Source organism: Pseudophryne corroboree, chromosome 8, assembly GCF_028390025.1.
Source record: "Pseudophryne corroboree isolate aPseCor3 chromosome 8, aPseCor3.hap2, whole genome shotgun sequence".
Taxonomy (NCBI): Eukaryota; Metazoa; Chordata; class Amphibia; order Anura; family Myobatrachidae; genus Pseudophryne; species Pseudophryne corroboree.
Window position 1 is genome coordinate 8,980,125 of NC_086451.1, and position 21,101 is coordinate 9,001,225.

The following is a 21,101-nucleotide window of genomic DNA, read 5'->3' on the forward strand; positions in this document are numbered from 1 at the left end:
CTATGGGGATATAACGCTACGTGTTATGGGGTATAACGCTACGTGCTCTGGGGGTATAACGCTACGTGCTATGGGGGTATAACGCTACGTGCTATGGGGGATATAACGCTACGTGCTATGGGGGATATAACACTACGTGCTATGGGGGTATAACGATACGTGCTATGGGGTATAACGCTACGTGCTATGGGGGTATAACGCTACGTGCTATGGGGGTATAACGCTACACTACGTGCTATGGGGGTATAACGCTACGTGCTATGGGGTATAACACTACGTGCTATGGGGGTATAACGCTACGTGCTATGGGGGTATATCGCTACGTGCTATGGGGATATAACGCTACGTGTTATGGGGTATAACGCTACATGCTATGGGGGTATAACGCTACGTGTTATGGGGTATAACGCTACGTGTTATGGGGGTATAACGCTACGTGTTATGGGGGTATAACGCTACGTGTTATGGGGGTATAACGCTACGTGTTATGGGGGTATAACGCTACATGCTATGGGGGTATAACGCTACCTGTTATGGGGTATAACGCTACGTGCTATGGGGGTATAACGCTACGTGTTATGGGGTATAACGCTACATGCTATGGGGGATATAACGCTACGTGTTATGGGGTATAACGCTACGTGCTCTGGGGGTATAACGCTACGTGCTATGGGGATATAACGCTACGTGCTATGGGGGTATAACGCTACGTGCTATGGGGGTATAACGCTACGTGCTATGGGGGATATAACGCTACGTGCTATGGGGTATAACGCTACGTGCTATGGGGGGTATAACGCTACGTGCTATGGGGTATAACACTACGTGCTATGGGGGTATAACGCTACATGCTATGGGGGTATAACGCTACGTGCTATGGGGATATAACGCTACGTGTTATGGGGTATAACGCTACGTGCTCTGGGGGTATAATGCTACGTGCTATGGGGATATAACGCTACGTGCTATGGGGGTATAACGCTACGTGCTATGGGGGTATAACGCTACGTGCTATGGGGGTATAACGCTACGTGCTATGGGGGTATAACGCTACATGCTATGGGGGATATAACGCTACGTGCTATGGGGGTATAACGCTACGTGCTATGGGGTATAACGCTACGTGCTATGGGGGTATAACGCTACGTGCTATGGGGGTATAACGCTACGTGCTATGGGGATATAACGCTACGTGCTATGGGGGGTATAACGCTACGTGCTATAGGGGTATAACGCTACGTGCTATGGGGGTATAACGCTACGTGCTATGGGGGTATAACGATACGTGCTATGGGGGTATAACGCTACGTGCTATGGGGGTATAACGCTACGTGCTATGGGGGTATAACGCTACGTGCTATGGGGGTATAACGCTACGTGCTATGGGGGTATAACGCTTCGTGCTATGGGGGTATAACGCTACGTGCTATGGGGGTATAACGCTACGTGCTATGGGGGTATAACGCTACGTGTTATGGGGTATAACGCTACATGCTATGGGGGATATAACGCTACGTGTTATGGGGTATAACGCTACGTGCTCTGGGGGTATAACGCTACGTGCTATGGGGATATAACGCTACGTGCTATGGGGATATAACGCTACGTGCTATGGGGGTATAACGCTACGTGCTATGGGGGATATAACGCTACGTGCTATGGGGTATAACGCTACGTGCTATGGGGGGTATAACGCTACGTGCTATGGGGTATAACACTACGTGCTATGGGGGTATAACGCTACATGCTATGGGGGTATAACGCTACGTGCTATGGGGATATAACGCTACGTGTTATGGGGTATAACGCTACGTGCTCTGGGGGTATAACGCTACATGCTATGGGGATATAACGCTACGTGCTATGGGGGTATAACGCTACGTGCTATGGTGGTATAACGCTACGTGCTATGGGGGTATAACGCTACGTGCTATGGGGGTATAACGCTACGTGCTATGGGGGTATAACGCTGCGTGCTATGGGGTATAACGCTACGTGCTATGGGGGTATAACGCTACGTGCTATGGGGATATAACGCTACGTGCTATGGGGGGTATAACGCTACGTGCTATAGGGGTATAACGCTACGTGCTATGGGGGTATAACGCTACATGCTATGGGGGTATAACGATACGTGCTATGGGGGTATAACGCTACGTGCTATGGGGGTATAACGCTACGTGCTATGGGGGTATAACGCTACGTGCTATGGGGGTATAACGCTACGTGCTATGGGGGTATAACGCTACGTGCTATGGGGGTATAACGCTACGTGCTATGGGGGTATAACGCTACGTGCTATGGGGGATATAAAGCTACGTGCTACGGGGGTATAACGCTACGTGCTATGGGGGTATAACGCTACGTGCTATGGGGGTATAACGCTACGTGCTATGGGGGATATAACGCTACGTGCTATGGGGATATAACGCTACGTGCTATGGGGGTATAACGCTACGTGCTATGGGGGTATAACGCTACGTGCTATGGGGTATAACGCTGCGTGCTATGGGGGTATAACGCTACGTGCTATGGGGGTATAACGCTACATGCTATGGGGTATAACGCTACGTGCTATGGGGGTATAACGCTACGTGCTATGGGGGTATAACACTACGTGCTATGGGGATATAACGCTACGTGCTATGGGGGTATATCGCTACGTGCTATGGGGATATAACGCTACGTGTTATGGGGTATAACGCTACGTGCTCTGGGGGTATAACGCTACGTGCTATGGGGATATAACGCTACGTGCTATGGGGATATAACGCTACGTGCTATGGGGGTATAACGCTACGTGCTATGGGGGTATAACGCTACACTCCGTGCTATGGGGGTATATCGCTACGTGCTATGGGGGTATAACGCTACGTGCTATGGGGGTATAACGCTACGTGCTATGGGGGTATAACGCTACGTGCTATGGGGGTATAACGCTACGTGCTATGGGGGTATAACGCTACGTGCTATGGGGGTATAACGCTACGTGCTATGGGGTATAACACTACGTGCTATGGGGGTATAACGCTACGTGCTATGGGGGTATATCGCTACGTGCTATGGGGATATAACGCTACGTGCTATGGGGGATATAAAGCAACGTGCTATGGGGGATATAACGCTACGTGCTATGGGGGTATAACGCTATGTGCTATGGGGGTATAACGCTACGTGCTATGGGGGATATAACGCTACGTGCTATGGGGATATAACGCTACGTGCTATGGGGGTATATCGCTACGTGCTATGGGGGTATATCGCTACGTGCTATGGGGATATAACGCTACGTGTTATGGGGTATAACGCTACGTGCTCTGGGGGTATAACGCTACGTGCTATGGGGGTATAACGCTACGTGCTATGGGGGTATAACGCTACGTGCTATGGGGTATAACGCTACGTGCTATGGGGGTATAACGCTACGTGCTATGGGGGTATAACGCTACGTGCTATGGGGGTATAACGCTACGTGCTATGGGGGTATAACGCTACGTGCTATGGGGGTATAACGCTACGTGCTATGGGGATATAACGCTACGTGCTATGGTGGTATAACGCTACGTGCTATGGGGTATAACACTACGTGCTATGGGGGTATAACGCTACGTGCTATGGGGTATAACACTACGTGCTATGGGGGTATAACGCTACGTGCTATGGGGGTATAACGCTACGTGCTATGGGGGATATAACGCTACGTGCTATGGGGGATATAACGCTACGTGCTATGGGGATATAACGCTACATGCTATGGGGGTATAACGCTACGTGCTATGGGGATATAACGCTACGTGCTATGGGGGTATAACGCTACGTGCTATGGGGATATAACGCTACGTGCTATGGGGGTATAACACTACATGCTATGGGGGTATAACGCTACGTGCTATGGGGGTATAACGCTACGTGCTATGGGGATATAACGCTACGTGCTATGGGGATATAACGCTACGTGCTATGGGGGTATAACTCTACGTGCTATGGGGATATAACGCTACGTGCTATGGGGGTATAACGCTACGTGCTATGGGGGTATAACGCTACGTGCTATGGGGGTATAACGCTACGTGCTATGGGGGTATAACGCTACGTGCTATGGGGATATAACGCTACGTGCTATGGGGGTATAACGCTACGTGCTATGGGGGTATAACGCTACGTGCTATGGGGGTATAACACTACGTGCTATGGGGTATAACGCTACAGGCTATGGGGATATAACACTACGTGCTATGGGGGATATAACGCTACGTGCTATGGGGATATAACGCTACGTGCTATGGGGGTATAACGCTACATGCTATGGGGGTATAATGCTTCGTGCTATGGGGGTATAACGCTATGGGGGTATAACGCTACGTGCTATGGGGGTATAACGCTACGTGCTGTGGGGGTATAATGCTACATGCTATGGGGATATAACGCTACGTGCTATGGGGGATATAACGCTACGTGCTATGGGGATATAACGCTATGTGCTATGGGGTATAACACTACGTGCTATGGGGGTATAACACTACGTGCTATGGGGGTATAACGCTACGTGCTATGGGGGTATAACGCTACGTGCTATGGGGGTATAACGCTACGTGCTATGGGGGTATAGCGCTACGTGCTATGGGGGATATAACGCTACGTGCTATGGGGGATATAACGCTACGTGCTATGGGGGTATAACGCTACGTGCTATGGGGGTATAACACTACGTGCTATGGGGATATAACGCTACATGCTATGGGGTATAACGCTACATGCTATGGGGGTATAACGCTACGTGCTATGGGGGTATAGCGCTACGTGCTATGGGGGTATAACGCTACATGCTATGGGGGTATAACGCTACGTGCTATGGGGGTATAGCGCTACGTGCTATGGGGGTATAACGCTACGTGCTATGGGGGTATAACGCTACGTGCTATGGGGGTATAACGCTACGTGCTATGGGGGTATAACGCTACGTGCTATGGGGGTATAATGCTACGTGCTATGGGGTATAACGATACGTGCTATGGGGGTATAACGCTACGTGCTATGGGGGTATAGCACTACGTGCTCTGGGGGTATAACGCTACATGCTATGGGGGTATAACGCTACGTGCTATGGGGGTATAGCACTACGTGCTCTGGGGGTATAACGCTACATGCTATGGGGGTATAACGCTACACTACGTGCTATGGGGGTATAACGCTACGTGCTATGGGGGTATAACGCTACGTGCTATGGGGGTATAACGCTACGTGCTATGGGGGTATAACGCTACGTGCTATGGGGGTATAACACTACGTGCTATGGGGATATAACGCTACGTGCTATGGGGATATAACGCTACGTGCTATGGGGGTATAACGCTACATGCTATGGGGGTATAATGCTACGGGCTATGGGGGTATAACGCTATGGGGGTATAACGCTACGTGCTATGGGGGTATAACGCTACGTGCTATGGGGGTATAACGCTACATGCTATGGGGGTAATACGCTACATCAGGGGTGTCAAACACAAGGCCCGTGGGCCAAATCCGGCCCGCCAGACCTCGTCTGATGGCCCGCGGTGCCGCCGCCAGTCTTGCAGCCTCCCCTTTTTTTTTTTCAATGAATTTACTCCGTGCCTGCACGGAGTAAATTCATTTTAAAAATGGCTCAAGTTAAAAAAAAAAAAAAAAATTTACTTACCTTCCGGGACCTGGCCCGACTTCTTCCTGCCCCGCACTGCTCCCTGGGTGTCGGACGTGACGTCATCACGTGACGTCCGCCCGACATCTCCAGGGATCAGAGGAGCGCGCGGACGCCGCGGAGAGGAGCAAGAAGAAAGAAGTAAAAGAAAGAAAGAAGTAAAAGGTAAGTAAAGTAAATGGAGGGGGCAGATGGCTGGGCACTATAAAAGGGGGCAGATAGCTGGGCACTATAAAAGGGGGCAGATGGCTGGGCATTATAAAAGGGGGCAGATGGCTGGGCACTATAAAAGGGGGCACATGGCCTTGTGTTTTCCATATGTTTAATAAACAGTGTTTGGCAATATTTGTATGTTTAAAAAATTTTTTATGTTTGTTACCAAAAAACATTTTTCAATACATTGTACAATAATTGTACATTTGAATATCTACTTGTCATTATTCTGACTATGTTTCTTCTTTCAGAGCTAGTTATTACTTACATTATTACAAAAAACAGTAATAATTGAATGCAGTGACATTAATTTATGATAATAAAGAGTGGACACATAGACCTACAGATACAACCGGCCCTTTGATGGGGACCAAACTGCTGATGCGGCCCCCGATGAATTTGAGTTTGACACCCCTGCGCTACATGCTATGGGGATATAACGCTACATGCTATGGGGGTATAACACTACGTGCTATGGGGGTATAACGCTACGTGCTATGGAGTATAACACTACGTGCTATGGGGGATATAACGCTACGTGCTATGGGGGATATAACGCTACGTGCTATGGGGGTATAACGCTACATGCTATGGGGATATAACGCTACGTGCTATGGGGGTATAACGCTACGTGCTATGGGGGTATAATGCTACGTGCTATGGGGTATAACGCTACGTGCTATGGGGATATAACGCTACGTGCTATGGGGGTATAACGCTACGTGCTATGGGGGTATAACGCTACGTACTATGGGGGTATAACGCTACGTGCTATGGGGGATATAACGCTACGTGCTATGGGGGTATAATGCTGCGTGCTATGGGGTATAACACTACGGGCTATGGGGGTATAACGCTACGTGCTATGGGGATATAACGCTACGTGCTATGGGGGTATAACGCTACATGCTATGGGGGTATAACGCTACGTGCTATGGGGGATATAACGCTACGTGCTATGGGGGTATAATGCTACGTGCTATGGGGATATAACGCTACGTGCTATGGGGGGTATAACGCTACGTGCTATGGGGGTATAACGCTACGTGCTATGGGGGGTATAACGCTACGGGCTATGGGGGATATAACACTACGTGCTATGGGGGATATAACGCTACGTGCTATGGGGGGTATAACGCTACGTGCTATGGGGGTATAACGCTACGTGCTATGGGGGTATAACGCTACGTGCTATGGGGGTATAATGCTACGTGCTATGGGGGGTATAACACTACGGGCTATGGGGGTATAACGCTACGTGCTATGGTCGGTATAATGGGGGTTTTGTGCAGTCAGATTGTCACGTGTCCTCACATCCTCCTCTTCTCTCAGGTCCAATCAGTGTCTCCAGTCCCAGCACTTACTGTACACCAGATAATGATAGTAACATATTCTACCTTGTCTCTCTGCTACACCTAGGGTGAACAAGGACAGACGGGATTTGTAGGAACACAAGGGGTGAACGGATCCCAGGTGGGTGCTAGATCTTGTTGCAGAGATAATTATGGTGCATGCAGTGGGATTATATATTGTTAGGATTATATATTGTTGGGATCATAAATTGCTGTGAGTATATATTGCTGTGATTATAAATTGCTGGTATTATATATTGCTGTGATTATAAATTGCTGTGAGTATATATTGCTGTGATTATAAATTGCTGGGATTATATATTGCTGGGATTATAAATTGCTGGGATTATATATTGCAGGGATTATAAATTGCTGGAATTATATATTGCTGGTATTATAAATTGCTGGGATTATAAATTGCTAGGATTATATATTGCTGTGATTATATATTGCTCGGATTATATATTGCTGGGATTATAAATTGCTGGGATTATATATTGCTCGGATTATATATTGCTGGGATTATAAATTGCTGGGATTATATATTGCTCGGATTATATATTGCTCGGATTATATATTGCTGGGATTATATATTGCCGTAAGTATATATTGCTGGGATTATAAATTGCTGGGATTATATATTGCTCGGATTATATATTGCTGGGATTATAAATTGCTCGGATTATATATTGCTGGGATTATATATTGCCGTGAGTATATATTGCTGGAATTATATATTGCTGTGAGTATATATTGCTGTTATTATAAATTGCTGGGATTATATATTGCTGGAATTCTATATTGCTGTGAATATAAATTACTGGGATTATATATTGCTGGGATTATAAATTGCTGTGATTATATATTGCTTGGATTATAAATTGCTGGGATTATATATTGCTGGGATTATAAATTGCATATACACAAATGGCAGCCTCTTCTCTCCGGATTTTTTGGCCAATCAGATCATTGCTTCAGTACCAATTACCTTACTCCTTCTTGTCTTCCACATGATCAGGGGGATCCAGGACCTCCCGGAGTCGCCGGCCACACTGGCCCTCGGGTATGTAACCGGTCCGTGTTAGGAGCAAGACACAAATCCCTCATGTGGTCACTGGCCAAATTACAGACAAATCCCAGCTACCTGCAATATAAATATTAGAATCAGGGACGCACATTGGAGCCTGTGGTGATGAGGTGCAGCGCTGCACCCTGTGATACCCCTATACTGCTCAGGTGTCACAGCAGGGCCTGCGGGCGGCCGTACTCGCAGCAGAGTAATGCCAGTAGGTGGCAATAGGCAGAGGGGAGCCCATTCATATCAGAGCTCCAGAGCGGAAGATAATTAAAGAGGTTTATAGGAAAGAGGAGGCGCCGCTGATGTGAGGGGAACTTACCTCTCTGGAAGACATGGGAATTGGGGTAGCTGGTCCGAGGAAACCTGCACATCACCATAATTGCACAGGGATAAACCACCTCACTGTGGATTTCTCAGTAGGCACTTGCCTTAGGGCGGCACTCACTGGGGGGGGGGGGGGGGGGGGGTGCAGCACACCAGGCTGATGAGACCAGGTGATTATTATTATTTTTTTTGTCATTGCGTCTTATTTTTTATTTATTTTTTTTATTTTGCAACTGACGAGAGTAGGACAATCAGCAACAAATTGCGGTCCATGAGGTGGTTGTGGAGTGAGGTTGGGGCTGCTTTGGTGTTCTCAAGGCATCCGGACTGGCCCCGAAAAGAAGGGGGCAGTGGTGTGATGGGAGGGGGCTGCCAATAATGTGCCGTGGGGCGGTCTGTCCCTTAAATCCATCCCTAGACAGATTATTAGTAACAATAGAGGGGGTTCGGGATACCAAACAACCCAGAATAATCATATAACTATTCATGCCAATACAGTGATATAACTATGCCACCAATACAGGGATATTACTATGCCCCCAATACAGGGATATAACTGAGCCCCCAATACAGGGATATAACTATGCCCCAATACAGTGATATAACTATACACACAATACAATGATATAACTATGCCACCAATACAGTGATATAACTGAGCCCCCAATACAGGGATATAACTATGCCCCAATACAGTGATATAACTATACACCCAATACAGTGATATAACTATGCCACCAATACAGTGATATAACTGAGCCCCCAATACAGGGATATAACTATTGATCTATCTTTACGTAGGGCCCACGAGGAATAGAAGGATTGTGTGGACCACCTGGACTAAGAGGACCCCAGGTAATGATGTTCTACTACGAGCCCCTTAGGGTCAGACACTATTGGGTTAAGGAAAAGTCTGCGAGTTCAGCCTCTATATTTAAAGCAGTAATATTTTAAAAGGAAAAACTCATTTGTTCTTCAGTCTTCTCATATATTGTAAAGTGCTCATACAGAAAGACTAAATGGCATAAGAAACTGAATGCTCTATATACAAACTAAATAGAAATAACTAGACAATCGTAAAACTATATATGGAAAACAATAAACATATCTTCAGAATAGCACTGGTAATTTACACTGTAGAGTAAGCTAGCAGGTTTTCTAAATAGCACAGATAATTGCAATGCAGAGATATGCTGGGTAATTTGCACATTAGATAATTTCTGACAAGTAACAGGTTTTCTGTATAGAACAGATTAGTTGCATTGTGAAGACATGCTGGCAGATCTTCCAAATAGCACAAATAATTTATACAGTGAAGAAATGCTTACAGGTAACAGGTTTTCTGAATAGAACAGATTAGTTGGACTGTGGAGACATGCTGCAGATCTTCCAAATTTCACAGGTTACTTGTACAGTGCCAAAATGCTGACAGGTAACAGGTTTTCTGAATAGAACAGAATAGCTGGGCTGTGGAGATATGATGGCAGATCTTTCAGATAGTCCAGGTAAATAAGCTCCACTGAGCAGCACATAGTAGATATCCAAGTAATCGCCATGATTGGCAGAATCAGACTGATTACAACCTGCAAAGGAGCGTCAGATGAAAATCCCTAGAAGGCTGAACAGCCAATCATCCCCAGTCCTGAAACCAAGCAAGGCTCTGAACTCAGCTGCTGCAATCAAGAGTCAGAACACAGCCCAGCTTGATAACTCCTGGTCTGCACACCTGCCTAGTTGCCAGGAGACTGATTAAAGCCATTAGAGCTTACTTCTCCAGGAGCTGCTGAATTGTCCTTTTTCCAGATTCCAACAGTAGCCCTATAGTCGCGTAGTATGGCCGTCAAAATGAAGACGCCAGAGCCATATTAATTCCGTATGGGATCCCAGTCGCAATCTGTGGCATTCCCCCCAAAGGTTGCGACATGCCTGCATTCCAGTGGCCGGACCCTAATTACAACCCACCAACGCTCCCTGTCTGTCACTCACTTTGTGAATAAATCCTAACTGCGACCGCCATCACAGGACCATGGTGGCACATGTGCAGGGGGAATTATACGCATACGCAGTAGCAAAACATTGCTCCACTATGTACACCAGCATTGCGCCATTCTCTGAGTCACAGTCCGCTAATTCTGTAATTTTGCGTCTCATTTTTATATTGATCTTTGTAGGGAATGAGGGGAGACGACGGGCCACCGGGCCAGAAAGGAGACATGGTAGGGATCAGTCATGACCCTGATAATACATCTCTGCTGATATATAGTGATATAGTCTGACAGCCATGTTCTTATTACAGGGAGAAGTGGGGCCTCCGGGATTACGAGGGGAGAGAGGGCCGGAGGGGCCTATGGTAAGGTCTGAGGGTTTTACCTTTCCAGAAGTGAGTGCTACATGTTTCTCTTTTCCCATTTTCCAAGTTTTACCCCAGAAAATTTACACGCTGCATTCTGTGAATCACGTCATGAATTAATGTAGCTTAATGGTTATGGGTTTTTAACTTGGCTGTGAATATCTGTTGCAGGGATTGATTGGATGGCCAGGTGTAAATGGGCAGCCAGGAGATAAGGTATATATACAGTATATATCGCGTTCCACCATACAGCACAAAAGCCGCACTGTAACCACAGTCTCACAAATGTGCAAATAATGATTGTAAACAGAAAATGTGTAATGAAAGGGGAGAGATCACAGCGGCCCGATACAAGCACCGCGCACACATAAACATCAAAGTACATTTACCCCCCCACAGGGGCAGTAAAACCACTTGAGACATTTTAAGACAAAATCTAATTGTATCCATGTACTACAAAGTAACCACATAGCCGAGGAATCTAGGCTAGAGGACAGTGTGATGGGGGCTTGGATCTGATAGAGATTTAGCCAGGAAAACAAAACGTTTCTAAAGGCAGCTGATGTATCTAAGCCTTTATACAGGTATGATGGAAACATTTTGCAAGGCTGGACTGTATAGGAAATACAGTGAGCGGACCAAGGGGGGCGTGGGGCGATTATAGGTACAGTGGGGGGTATTCAATTGTTTGAAAAGTCAGTTGGGTGTCTGTTTTTTCTTATCTAATAGACAGGGAAAAAAGACACCCAACCGACTTTTCAAACAATTGAATTACTCCCAGTATGTCTATGTATATTATACTGTTATACCCCTTTTCCACTACTGAGCACGGGTCGCAGCCGGGAGCCTGACATGGGTGCTACCCGGCTGCGGCCTGTGTTCAGCCCCCTTTCCCACTGCGCTCACCAACCCGGCGTATTGCCAGGTTGGTGACGCTGCTAGTGACGCGGCAGGGGCGGTGCTGGGAGATCACATGATCTCCCAGCGCCGCCCCTTCCATACATTGTAAACGGGAGCCGTGTCGCATCGACGCGGCTACCATTTACACTACAACCTTACCCGGATCATTCCTGTGTCCTACCCGGGTAGGATTCACGGGTCACTTGATCCGGGTTTTTGCGGGGACGGACCCTTTTCCACTAGCAAACAACATGGGTAAATGCGCGCCCCCGTGCATTTACCCGTGTTTTTTGAGCTAGTGGAAAAGGGGTATTATATACCCAACTTTCAGCATGATTTTAAGTTGGGAACAAAGGAATCAGCAAGTATCTTTGCGCCTGGACAAACCATGCTGCAATGCAAGGGAGGCACATACTTGTATTATGTCTGCATGCAGGGTAAATACCGGCTGCTTCTGCATGTAGCCCGCAGACACTGGGCAGCTTTATTCTCACACTACAGCTGTGGACACCGCTCACCCAAATCTAACTCTCTCTGCACATGTTACATCTGCCCCCCTGCAGCGCAGCATGGTGTTACCCAGGTGCTCAGTTACCTGTTCTTTTTCGCTGTGGTCCTAGCTAAGAATCAGGACCCTTATGTTCATTCATTCAATTATAACAAAGGCACTAAATAAATGTTATAAAACTCATCAAACCCACAGATATAATTATCCCCCGTTTAGTGCGTTTACAATAAGCTCAGTATACATGAGTTAGCTGAATGTATAAATTAATATGAAAATAAGAGGCAAATACTGAAATGAGATAATCTACATAACACTGTTGCTAATGGTAATCTTACCAGGGTCGGCCCGCGGCGGATGGGGAGAAAGGAGATCCGGGTGTCAAAGGAGAGAAGGTACAGAACACTAGTAGGGTGTATGTGTCAATGATCACCCCACCCCTTAAGACGCGCACTTCGCTACGTAATGATTGGCTAAACCTTCCATCCTGTCGCCAGCTTCGCTTATGTCTGATTTCTTCCTGTTAGGGATCTCCTGGACCCACCGGCACTACCGGACCTCCCGGGAACCAAGGACAACCTGGCTTTCTAGGGTTCCCTGGACCAAAAGGTCTTATGGGCTCCACTGGATCCATAGTAGGTTTCATTAGCTATTTGCAACAGTAGAGACCTGGACTAAACCAGTCTTGTGGATTTCAGATCAACGCTGTTTACAGAAATTATCATTTATCGGTTGGTCTCCGAAAGCTACCATATTTTTGACAGGTTTCAGGACCTCCTTGTTCTCGATGAATCACAATCTACGGGGTCTTATTCCACAAATGATATTTACTGTGCTGTATCCTTCACATATTATAGATGTAGGCGCTAACATTTTCTCTTTCTCTACAATTTAGGGGGATGAAGGACAAAAAGGACCCCATGGTCAAAATGGCAGTGAGGGGCCCAAGGTTAGTCCTTTGTAACCCTGGTGACACGGTTTTGATGGCTGAATGTTTTTTTGAATCACTCTGAATTAGACATTTCGTTATAGGGTCTTCCACCTTGGGAATTGGGGGGTATAGTGAATTACATTTGATGTCCATGGTATCATGTACTCAGGATCTAGCTCCTCTTCTCCTGTGCTACCATAATAATGACTCCACATCTCCAGCAAAGGTCCTCGGTATAGACATATACCATGGACTGACAGAAGAAGGGGCCCCATGTATTAGTTTGGGGGAGTTAAAGTGTTTTGCGACTCCTCACCCCAAGTAGAACAGTTTATGATTCAGATTGATATTTTTCACCTCAGCTCTATGTTGTTGACCTGCTAAAGCAATATAATAATTCTGGCACAATTTATAAGATATTAGGTTAACGTTTTTGTTTTTGTGCTTTGAAATAAAGGGAAACCGAGGATCTGATGGACCTAAGGGCGTGACTGGACCACGGGGGAACCGGGTAATCATAACTGCTCTATGCTCAATATAAATGCACCCATGTCAGTATTTACAACTACATATAAAAGCGAAACGTGGGGGATGTGACATACCATCAGTCCTTATCTGTCGCTTCTAGTGGCCTTCATGATATCTATGGTTCAGTATAAGTGGAGGAATCAGGAGGTGCCATGTTTTCATTAAACTTACACACTGGGCCACATTCATGAGAACAGCAAGGAACATGCATGGAACAATCCTTAGCAAGAAGCACACTCACCCTGCCCAGCTCCTCTCCATGCCCAGCTCCTCTCGTGCCCAGCTTCTCTCCATGCCCAGCTCCTCACCTTGCCCAGCTCCTCCCTATGCCCAGCTCCTACCTATTCCTATCTCTTTTCTTCTTGCTTAACTCTTTTCCCTGTCCAGCTCCTCACCCTGCCAAACTCCTCCCCTGCCAGGCTCCTCACCCTGCCAAACTCCTCCTCTGACTAACTCCTCATGCTGACCAGCTCCTCGCCCTGCTCAGCTCCTCCCTATTCCCATCTCTTCTCTCCTTGCTTATCTTTTTTCCCTGCCCAGCTCCTGTCCTTGCCCAGCTCCTCCCCTGCCAAGCTCCTCCCCTGTTTAGCTCCTCACCCTGCCAAGCTCCTCCCCGGCACAGGTCCTCACCCTGCCAAGCTCCTCCCATGCTTAGCTCCTCACCCTGCCAAGCTCCTCCCCTGCTTAGCTCCTCACCCTGCCAAGCTCCTCCCATGCTTAGCTCCTTACCCTGCCAAGCTCCTCACCCTGCCTGGCTCCTCTCCCTGCCCAGCTCTTCAATCTGCCCAGTTCCTCTCCCTGCTTTGCTTTTGTCCCTGCACATCCCCTACATGAAATCCCATCACTTGCTGGCAGTGGAGATGATCTACATAATAGAAGCTTCCAAAATGCATGATGGATTGAGCTTTAGTCCTGTCTTCTCTGTAAGCATGCCCATATTTCTGCCAGTGTGCATGGGGTACAGAGCAATATTGCAGTGTCTTGGAAGGAGCAGTTGTCTGCACTGGCCAAGGAGAGAAGCTGGTCATCTCCTCACGATCCCCAGGCAGCCGGTCAGACGTGTCTAGCATTGTGGGGATTATCAGGCTCTAAGTATAAGTGGTGAGAGCTGTCACTGAGACAGGACCCGGCTGGGCATTCATCTGGCGCTCATCCACCCTGTAATCACATATCAGTGTAAGTGTATGGGGTGTCTTCTGTATAGTGAGCCCTTTCCTATTGCTCGCCATCGCCAACCCCTCCCACCCTCCCGGGTCTCATTTACAGAGTATTGTCTGTCTGTTGCAGGGACGGATGGGGCAGAGAGGTCTTGTGGGGACACCAGGATCTCCGGTGAGTGATACTTATCAGAACGTTTACCACGTATATCAGTGACAGTGAATATCATCTGAACATCCCTATGAATTGAATACTCTGATGTGGCACAGACGACCAATATATCTACCGATTTCCCATCCAGTATATAACTTATTGCATATACACAAAAATGAGGTGATATTTATTATGGGGGTAACATGTGTAGGGCACAATGTTGGCATGCTAGAATGTATTTGCGCCTATATTGGCTTTTCTAGTTCTACACGAACCAGTACGCAATAACGTCCAGCAGTAAAAATGTAACGGGTGGGGTGAACAAGCCTCGCAATAAACGTAGTTACATTATATTAGTTACATTACATTAAGACTCCAAATAGTTGTTTTTGTTCTTTTCAGCTGACTCCTACTGAGAGAATTTAATGCTTATTTGTAATATGAAGAGTTAATGATTTCTAAGGTCTGTCAAACTGTTTCTAGAGTAATAAAGATTGCATAAATCTGTAAGGTAAAGGGAGCGGACGAAGGCCCTCATTCCGAGTTGATCGCTAGCTGCCGTTGTTCACTGCGTAGCGATCATTTAAAAAAACGGCAAAACTGCGCATGCGTAAATGCACCGCAATGCACACGCACGACGTACGGGTACAAAGAGCATTGTGGTTTTGCACAGGTTATAGCGACGCTTTCAGTCGCACTGGCGAACGCAGGGAGATTGACAGGAAATGGGAGTTTCTGGGTGGCAACTGACCGTTTTCTGGGAGTGTTCGGAAAAACGCAGGTGTGGCCGGGCGTTTGCTGGGCGGGTATCTGACGTCATTAACGTGTCATTCGTCGCAGCAATCATCGCACAGGATAAGTAACTACAGGGCTGGTCTTGTTTTGCACAAAATGTGTTTGCTGCCGCTCTGCTGCACAGGCGTTCACACTCCTGCAAAGCGAAAAATACACTCCCCGGTGGGCGCCGACTATGCGTTTGCACGGCTGCTAAAAGTAGCTAGCGAGCGATCAACTCGGAATGAGGGCCTATGAGAGCTCAGCCAGAACGGATTTATTTAAAATGAAATCTGCAGCTCACAAGTATGTAGGTTAGAAATAGCTGTAATGTATGTAAAAAGTCCCCTAAAATGACCCAAATATACACTTATACCTATTTTAATGAACCCTGAATTTAATTTGAGCACTTATTTTACTTTCTATCATATTTTCCCATTTAAAGAAAAATGCATATGACAGCCATTTGACCCAATTAAAGTACCAGAAATAATTTTATTATAACCAATAATAAACTTTTATACTGTTATCCGATGTTAGTTTAACTTTTTTTAAGGGGTACAAGCAGATTTACCCATTTTTCACTCTTGGTTCCAATTTTTCGCGGTAATCCCGTTTATCAGAATCAGAATCAGCTTTATTGGCCAGGTGTACTCACGTACACTAGGAATTCTTTGTTGTACAATGCATCGCCAAGCAGCAACATGGAGGAAAAACGTAGCATACATTACAAACATTACACATATGAGTCCATACTGCACATATGCAACTGTACATTAGACATATTATACATTTAAGACTAAAAACTAAGGCTTCTTGGCAGAGCAGCACCGAGGCAGCCATCCGCGGCGCCAACTAGAACTCACACAATGCACATAATACAGAAGATTTAAGTATTACATCAAAAGATAAACCACACAGACAAAGACACAGAAAGAATAATGCATGATTGGTGTAGGCATTTTGGGTAATAACCTCCAGGGGTTGTGTATTACACCCTCACAAGGCACCAGTGGCGGCAGCCATCTTAGGCGCACTGCGTAGGATTACCCAGGGTGGAATAGTCCACCCCTAGAAAAGAACACAAAATGGGGAGATTGCAGAGTCCTTAAGTTCAGAGTAGGGTTCCAATAAAACCATCAGGTCCGCGCATTTTTCATCCCATCCACAAGCGCACCAGATAAGGCAGCCATGTTGGGCGCACTACAAGGTTACACAGTGGGAGATGAGCCATACAGGGGCTAAATGCATGTATGAACTGACACGTGTGTAGGCGTATGCTATACCCTGCATGGAAAGATCCAAATGAAGCACACCCCGCCCACAGGGGAACCATCCGAGGCAGCCATGTGGGGCGCACTGCATAGGTTACTGCTGGCAGGGTGTGCAACCAATTGAGGTACACATTACGGGAATAGCACACAGTGGGGGGAAAGTACCCTGTAAGAAGAAAGAGAAGAGAAAGACACATTTGCAGGGGGGGGGGGGGGGGGGGGGGATGCGAATTTGCAATTGAAAAGGCGAATTGCAAGAGCGTGCATACATGCGAAAAGCCAGTTTTTGCTGCAAAAAAGCAGCAAAAGCAACGAAAACGGCAATCACAGTAAATTACTGCAATTTTGCAGCTAATGGAATTTGGCCCTAATTGTGTTGTTATACTTTAACTGGTTTAATATATATTTTGCTCATTATGTACTTCAGTGCTGGTTTTAGATTACTGTAGGTCTGTTTTGCGGTCTAGCAGGTGGTGATAGTGTTTTGTACCACTTGAGTATACAGTTTACAGACCCCCACCCCCCCACCCCCCTCCTGTATAACCATCATCTTGTGCTACATATAAACAGTTAATTCTCTTTGTCCCCGCACAGGGTCATCGGGGTGTTCCAGGTTCGGAGGGCGCAGAAGGACTGCCTGGTACACAGGTTCCCACTATGCACTATATATACCCATTATTTGGCATGGCGCTTGGACCTGTACCTGGCGCACCACAAGTCCCAGCATCTTTCTAGCCTCTTCCTTTACTGTTTTACTTCCTGTCTCCTTATTGTTGTGGTGTTGGGTATACAGTGTTACTGGTAATGTGTACAGAGTGTGTTCTTCCTCTCTCATTGTTGTGTTACAGTATACAGTGTTACAGGCTGTGGTGTATGAGGTTGGGAGTTTGAGTTCTCTGCATGGCATGCGGAGCAGTATGTGTTTTTTAAATACAATGGGATTTATCTGAAAGTTATTAATGACAAGGTTACAAAAATGATGCAATTAGTGATAATTCAAAAATTAAGTGTGTGCGTATGGTATTGGGGGTCATTCCGAGTTGATCGTAGCTGTGCTAAATTTAGCACAGCTACGATCATGAACTCAGACATGCGGGGGGACGCCAGCAGTGCCGCCCCCCCCCCCTCGCAGAAGTGCAAAGCCATCGCACAGCGGCGATGCCTTTGCACTTCAAGAGTAGCTCCCAACCAGCGCAGCTTTAGCGTGCTGGCCGGGAGCTACTCATTGCTCCCTGGCCCGCAGCGGCTGCGTGTAACGTCACGCAGCCGCCGCGGCCCGCCCCCCGCCCAACGGTCCGGCCACGCCTGCGTTGGCCGGACCGCTCCCCCTAAACGGAGCCCCCTTCCGCCCAGCGACCGCCTCTGTCTCAGAGGCGATCGCTAGGCAACGACTGCTGCCATGCGCTGGCGCATGCGCAGTTCTGACCCGATCGCTGCGCTGCGACAAACTGCAGCAATCGGGTCAGAATGACCCCCATAGTGTATATGGTATAGGAGGTCTGGTGTTGAAATCCCTTGCTTGGCATGTGATAGGGTGTGACGTTTACCTCAAACCATTTGAGTTCCCGAGCCACTGTGTGGGACCACAAAGTTTTATGACCGAGGTTTTTTTTCAATGTCTCAATTCTACTTCAAACCAAATACCGGGTGTTGTTCATAGGGCCGATCACACTATAGGTCAATAGTAACTAAGTCAACATCCAAAATAGGTCGACACAAGTACCGTGTCCCTTGCTTCGGGCAAGGTTACCGTGCCTAATTGTAGTCCACGTGGATCATAAAGTATGAAAAAGTTCATAAAATGAAGGAAAAAAAAGTGAAAAACTCATGTTGACCTTTTGTCATGTCGACCTAGAACATGTCAACCTAGTGATCATGTTGACCCAGAAACCCTGTTGACGTAATGACTGTCGACCTAGAGACCGGATACCGTTAATACCACACTTGCCTTCTCTCCTGCAATGTCCAGAAGACTCCTGCGTTTCAGACAGGGGGCAGATGTACTAAGCTTTGGAGAGAAATAAAGTGGAGAGAGATAAAGTAGCAGCCAATCAGCTCCTGCCATTTTTCAAACCCAGCCTGTAACGTGGCAGTTAGGAGCTGATTGGCTGGTGCTTTATCTCGCTCCACGGCTTGGCAGATCTCGCCCTGGGTCATTCCGCGTTGGCAGAAGAGTTCTCCTCAGATCTCCCTCTCCTCAGACCTCTCCAACCTTCTGCTCATCCACCTTATGTCTCCTCACATTGGGGGTCATTCCGAGTTGTTCGCTCGGTAAAAATCTTCGCATCGCAGCGATTTTCCGCTTAATGCGCATGTGCAATGTCCGCACTGCGACTGCGCCAAGTAAATTTGCTATGTACTTAGGAATTTTACTCACGGCATCTTCATCGTTCTGGCGATCGTAATGTGATTGACAGGAAATGGGTGTTACTGGGCGGAAACTGGCCGTTTTATGGGCATGTGGGAAAAAACGCTACCGTTTCCGGAAAAAACGCAGGAGTGGCCGGAGAAACGGGGGAGTGTCTGGGCGAACGCTGGGTGTGTTTGTGACGTCAAACCAGGAACGACAAGCAGTGAAATGATCGCAGATGCCGAGTAAGTCTGGAGCTACTCAGAAACTGCTACGAGGTGTGTAATCGCAATATTGCGAATACATCGTTCGCAATTTTAAGATGCTAAGATTCACTCCCAGTAGGCGGCGGCTTAGCGTGAGTAAATCTGCTAAAATCCACTTGCGAGCGAACAACTCGGAATGACCCCCATTGTTTGCATAAAGAAAGATCCTTTAGCAGCTGCAGATATCATGGAAATAATTCTTCCTATAATGTTACAGTTTGGGGTCTTTCTCTGGCATATCACGTCGTGTCTGTTGCCGCGCTTGGGCCGTGATATCGGCTGCATGATACTGTACAATGCACGATTATCGCAGGATGTCATTACTGGCTGTGCTCCTCTGAGTGTATATATAGCAACGGCCTCTAACGGTGTCTAATGTCCTCCTCTTACCTCAGGGGCCTGCAGGTGCGCCAGGGGTATCTGGGAGCAGGGGAACGAACGTAAGTATTCATATTGGGAATAGGTAACATTTTCTAATGACTAGGACCTGAGTCTGCATCATTGCAACATTTATATTTGCTGTGAAATCACTATCCGTGTTCTTTGTTGCAATCTGCCAATTCAGCAAAAATGATTGTTACCTAGGAGACTGCAAACCACATTACAACTACATCCCAACTGCATGGCGATGACAGACAGACAAACTCTGACCTCCTAAGCCAATCAATAAAGTTGTCACCCATCCATAAACAGATGCAAAAACATATTTAAGTTACATTAGGTAACTGATTTAGTACAGTAATACAGCGGCAGCACTTAGACATTAATAGCCGATAGTGGGTTTGCCAGCTGTGGCCAGTTATAATGGCTGATCTCGCTAGTGATTACCAGGGCTCTTTGGCTGCACAGAGGCTTATAGTACGAGATCCCGCATGACCTAGCTGGAAAATATTTGATGAGGAGCCTACTCCAAAAAGAGCAGCCTTAGCTATTGGTGCCCTGAACTATTCTAAGAAGACTTTGTTCCCATACCATTTGCAGGGTCTGGCGGGACCACGTGGGGAGAAAGGCAGAAACGGACCCCCAGGACCAGCCGTGAGTAGACCTCTTTTCTACCAGGCTTCACACAAGATGTTCTAACAGCGACCACGTCATAGTGATTCTATTTTATTCTAGGGTCCACCTGGTAGACCAGGGATGGATGCAGAGCCTGGACCTCATGGAGAAAGGGTAAGTACAATGACATGCAGGATACTTAAATGAACAATGCACTCAAATATATGTAATATTACTAATATAGATATTTAGAGATCTTTAATAATACAGGG

The 21,101-nt window shown here is 46.8% G+C and overlaps 1 protein-coding gene across 1 annotated transcript in view; it reads left to right on the forward strand.

The window, feature by feature from the left end:
- LOC134948044 (collagen alpha-1(I) chain-like) overlaps nucleotides 1–21,101 on the forward strand; it is a 327,117-nt gene that overhangs the window by 239,653 nt on the left and 66,363 nt on the right. Inside the window, exons 19-33 of the mRNA XM_063935802.1 lie at nucleotides 7,310–7,363; nucleotides 8,261–8,305; nucleotides 9,446–9,499; nucleotides 10,816–10,860; nucleotides 10,941–10,994; nucleotides 11,166–11,210; nucleotides 12,741–12,794; nucleotides 12,927–13,034; nucleotides 13,295–13,348; nucleotides 13,788–13,841; nucleotides 15,146–15,190; nucleotides 17,812–17,865; nucleotides 20,229–20,273; nucleotides 20,815–20,868; nucleotides 20,950–21,003. Of these exons, the coding sequence (XP_063791872.1) occupies nucleotides 7,310–7,363; nucleotides 8,261–8,305; nucleotides 9,446–9,499; nucleotides 10,816–10,860; nucleotides 10,941–10,994; nucleotides 11,166–11,210; nucleotides 12,741–12,794; nucleotides 12,927–13,034; nucleotides 13,295–13,348; nucleotides 13,788–13,841; nucleotides 15,146–15,190; nucleotides 17,812–17,865; nucleotides 20,229–20,273; nucleotides 20,815–20,868; nucleotides 20,950–21,003 (819 nt within the window). The remainder of the gene's footprint in view (nucleotides 1–7,309; nucleotides 7,364–8,260; nucleotides 8,306–9,445; nucleotides 9,500–10,815; nucleotides 10,861–10,940; nucleotides 10,995–11,165; nucleotides 11,211–12,740; nucleotides 12,795–12,926; nucleotides 13,035–13,294; nucleotides 13,349–13,787; nucleotides 13,842–15,145; nucleotides 15,191–17,811; nucleotides 17,866–20,228; nucleotides 20,274–20,814; nucleotides 20,869–20,949; nucleotides 21,004–21,101) is intronic.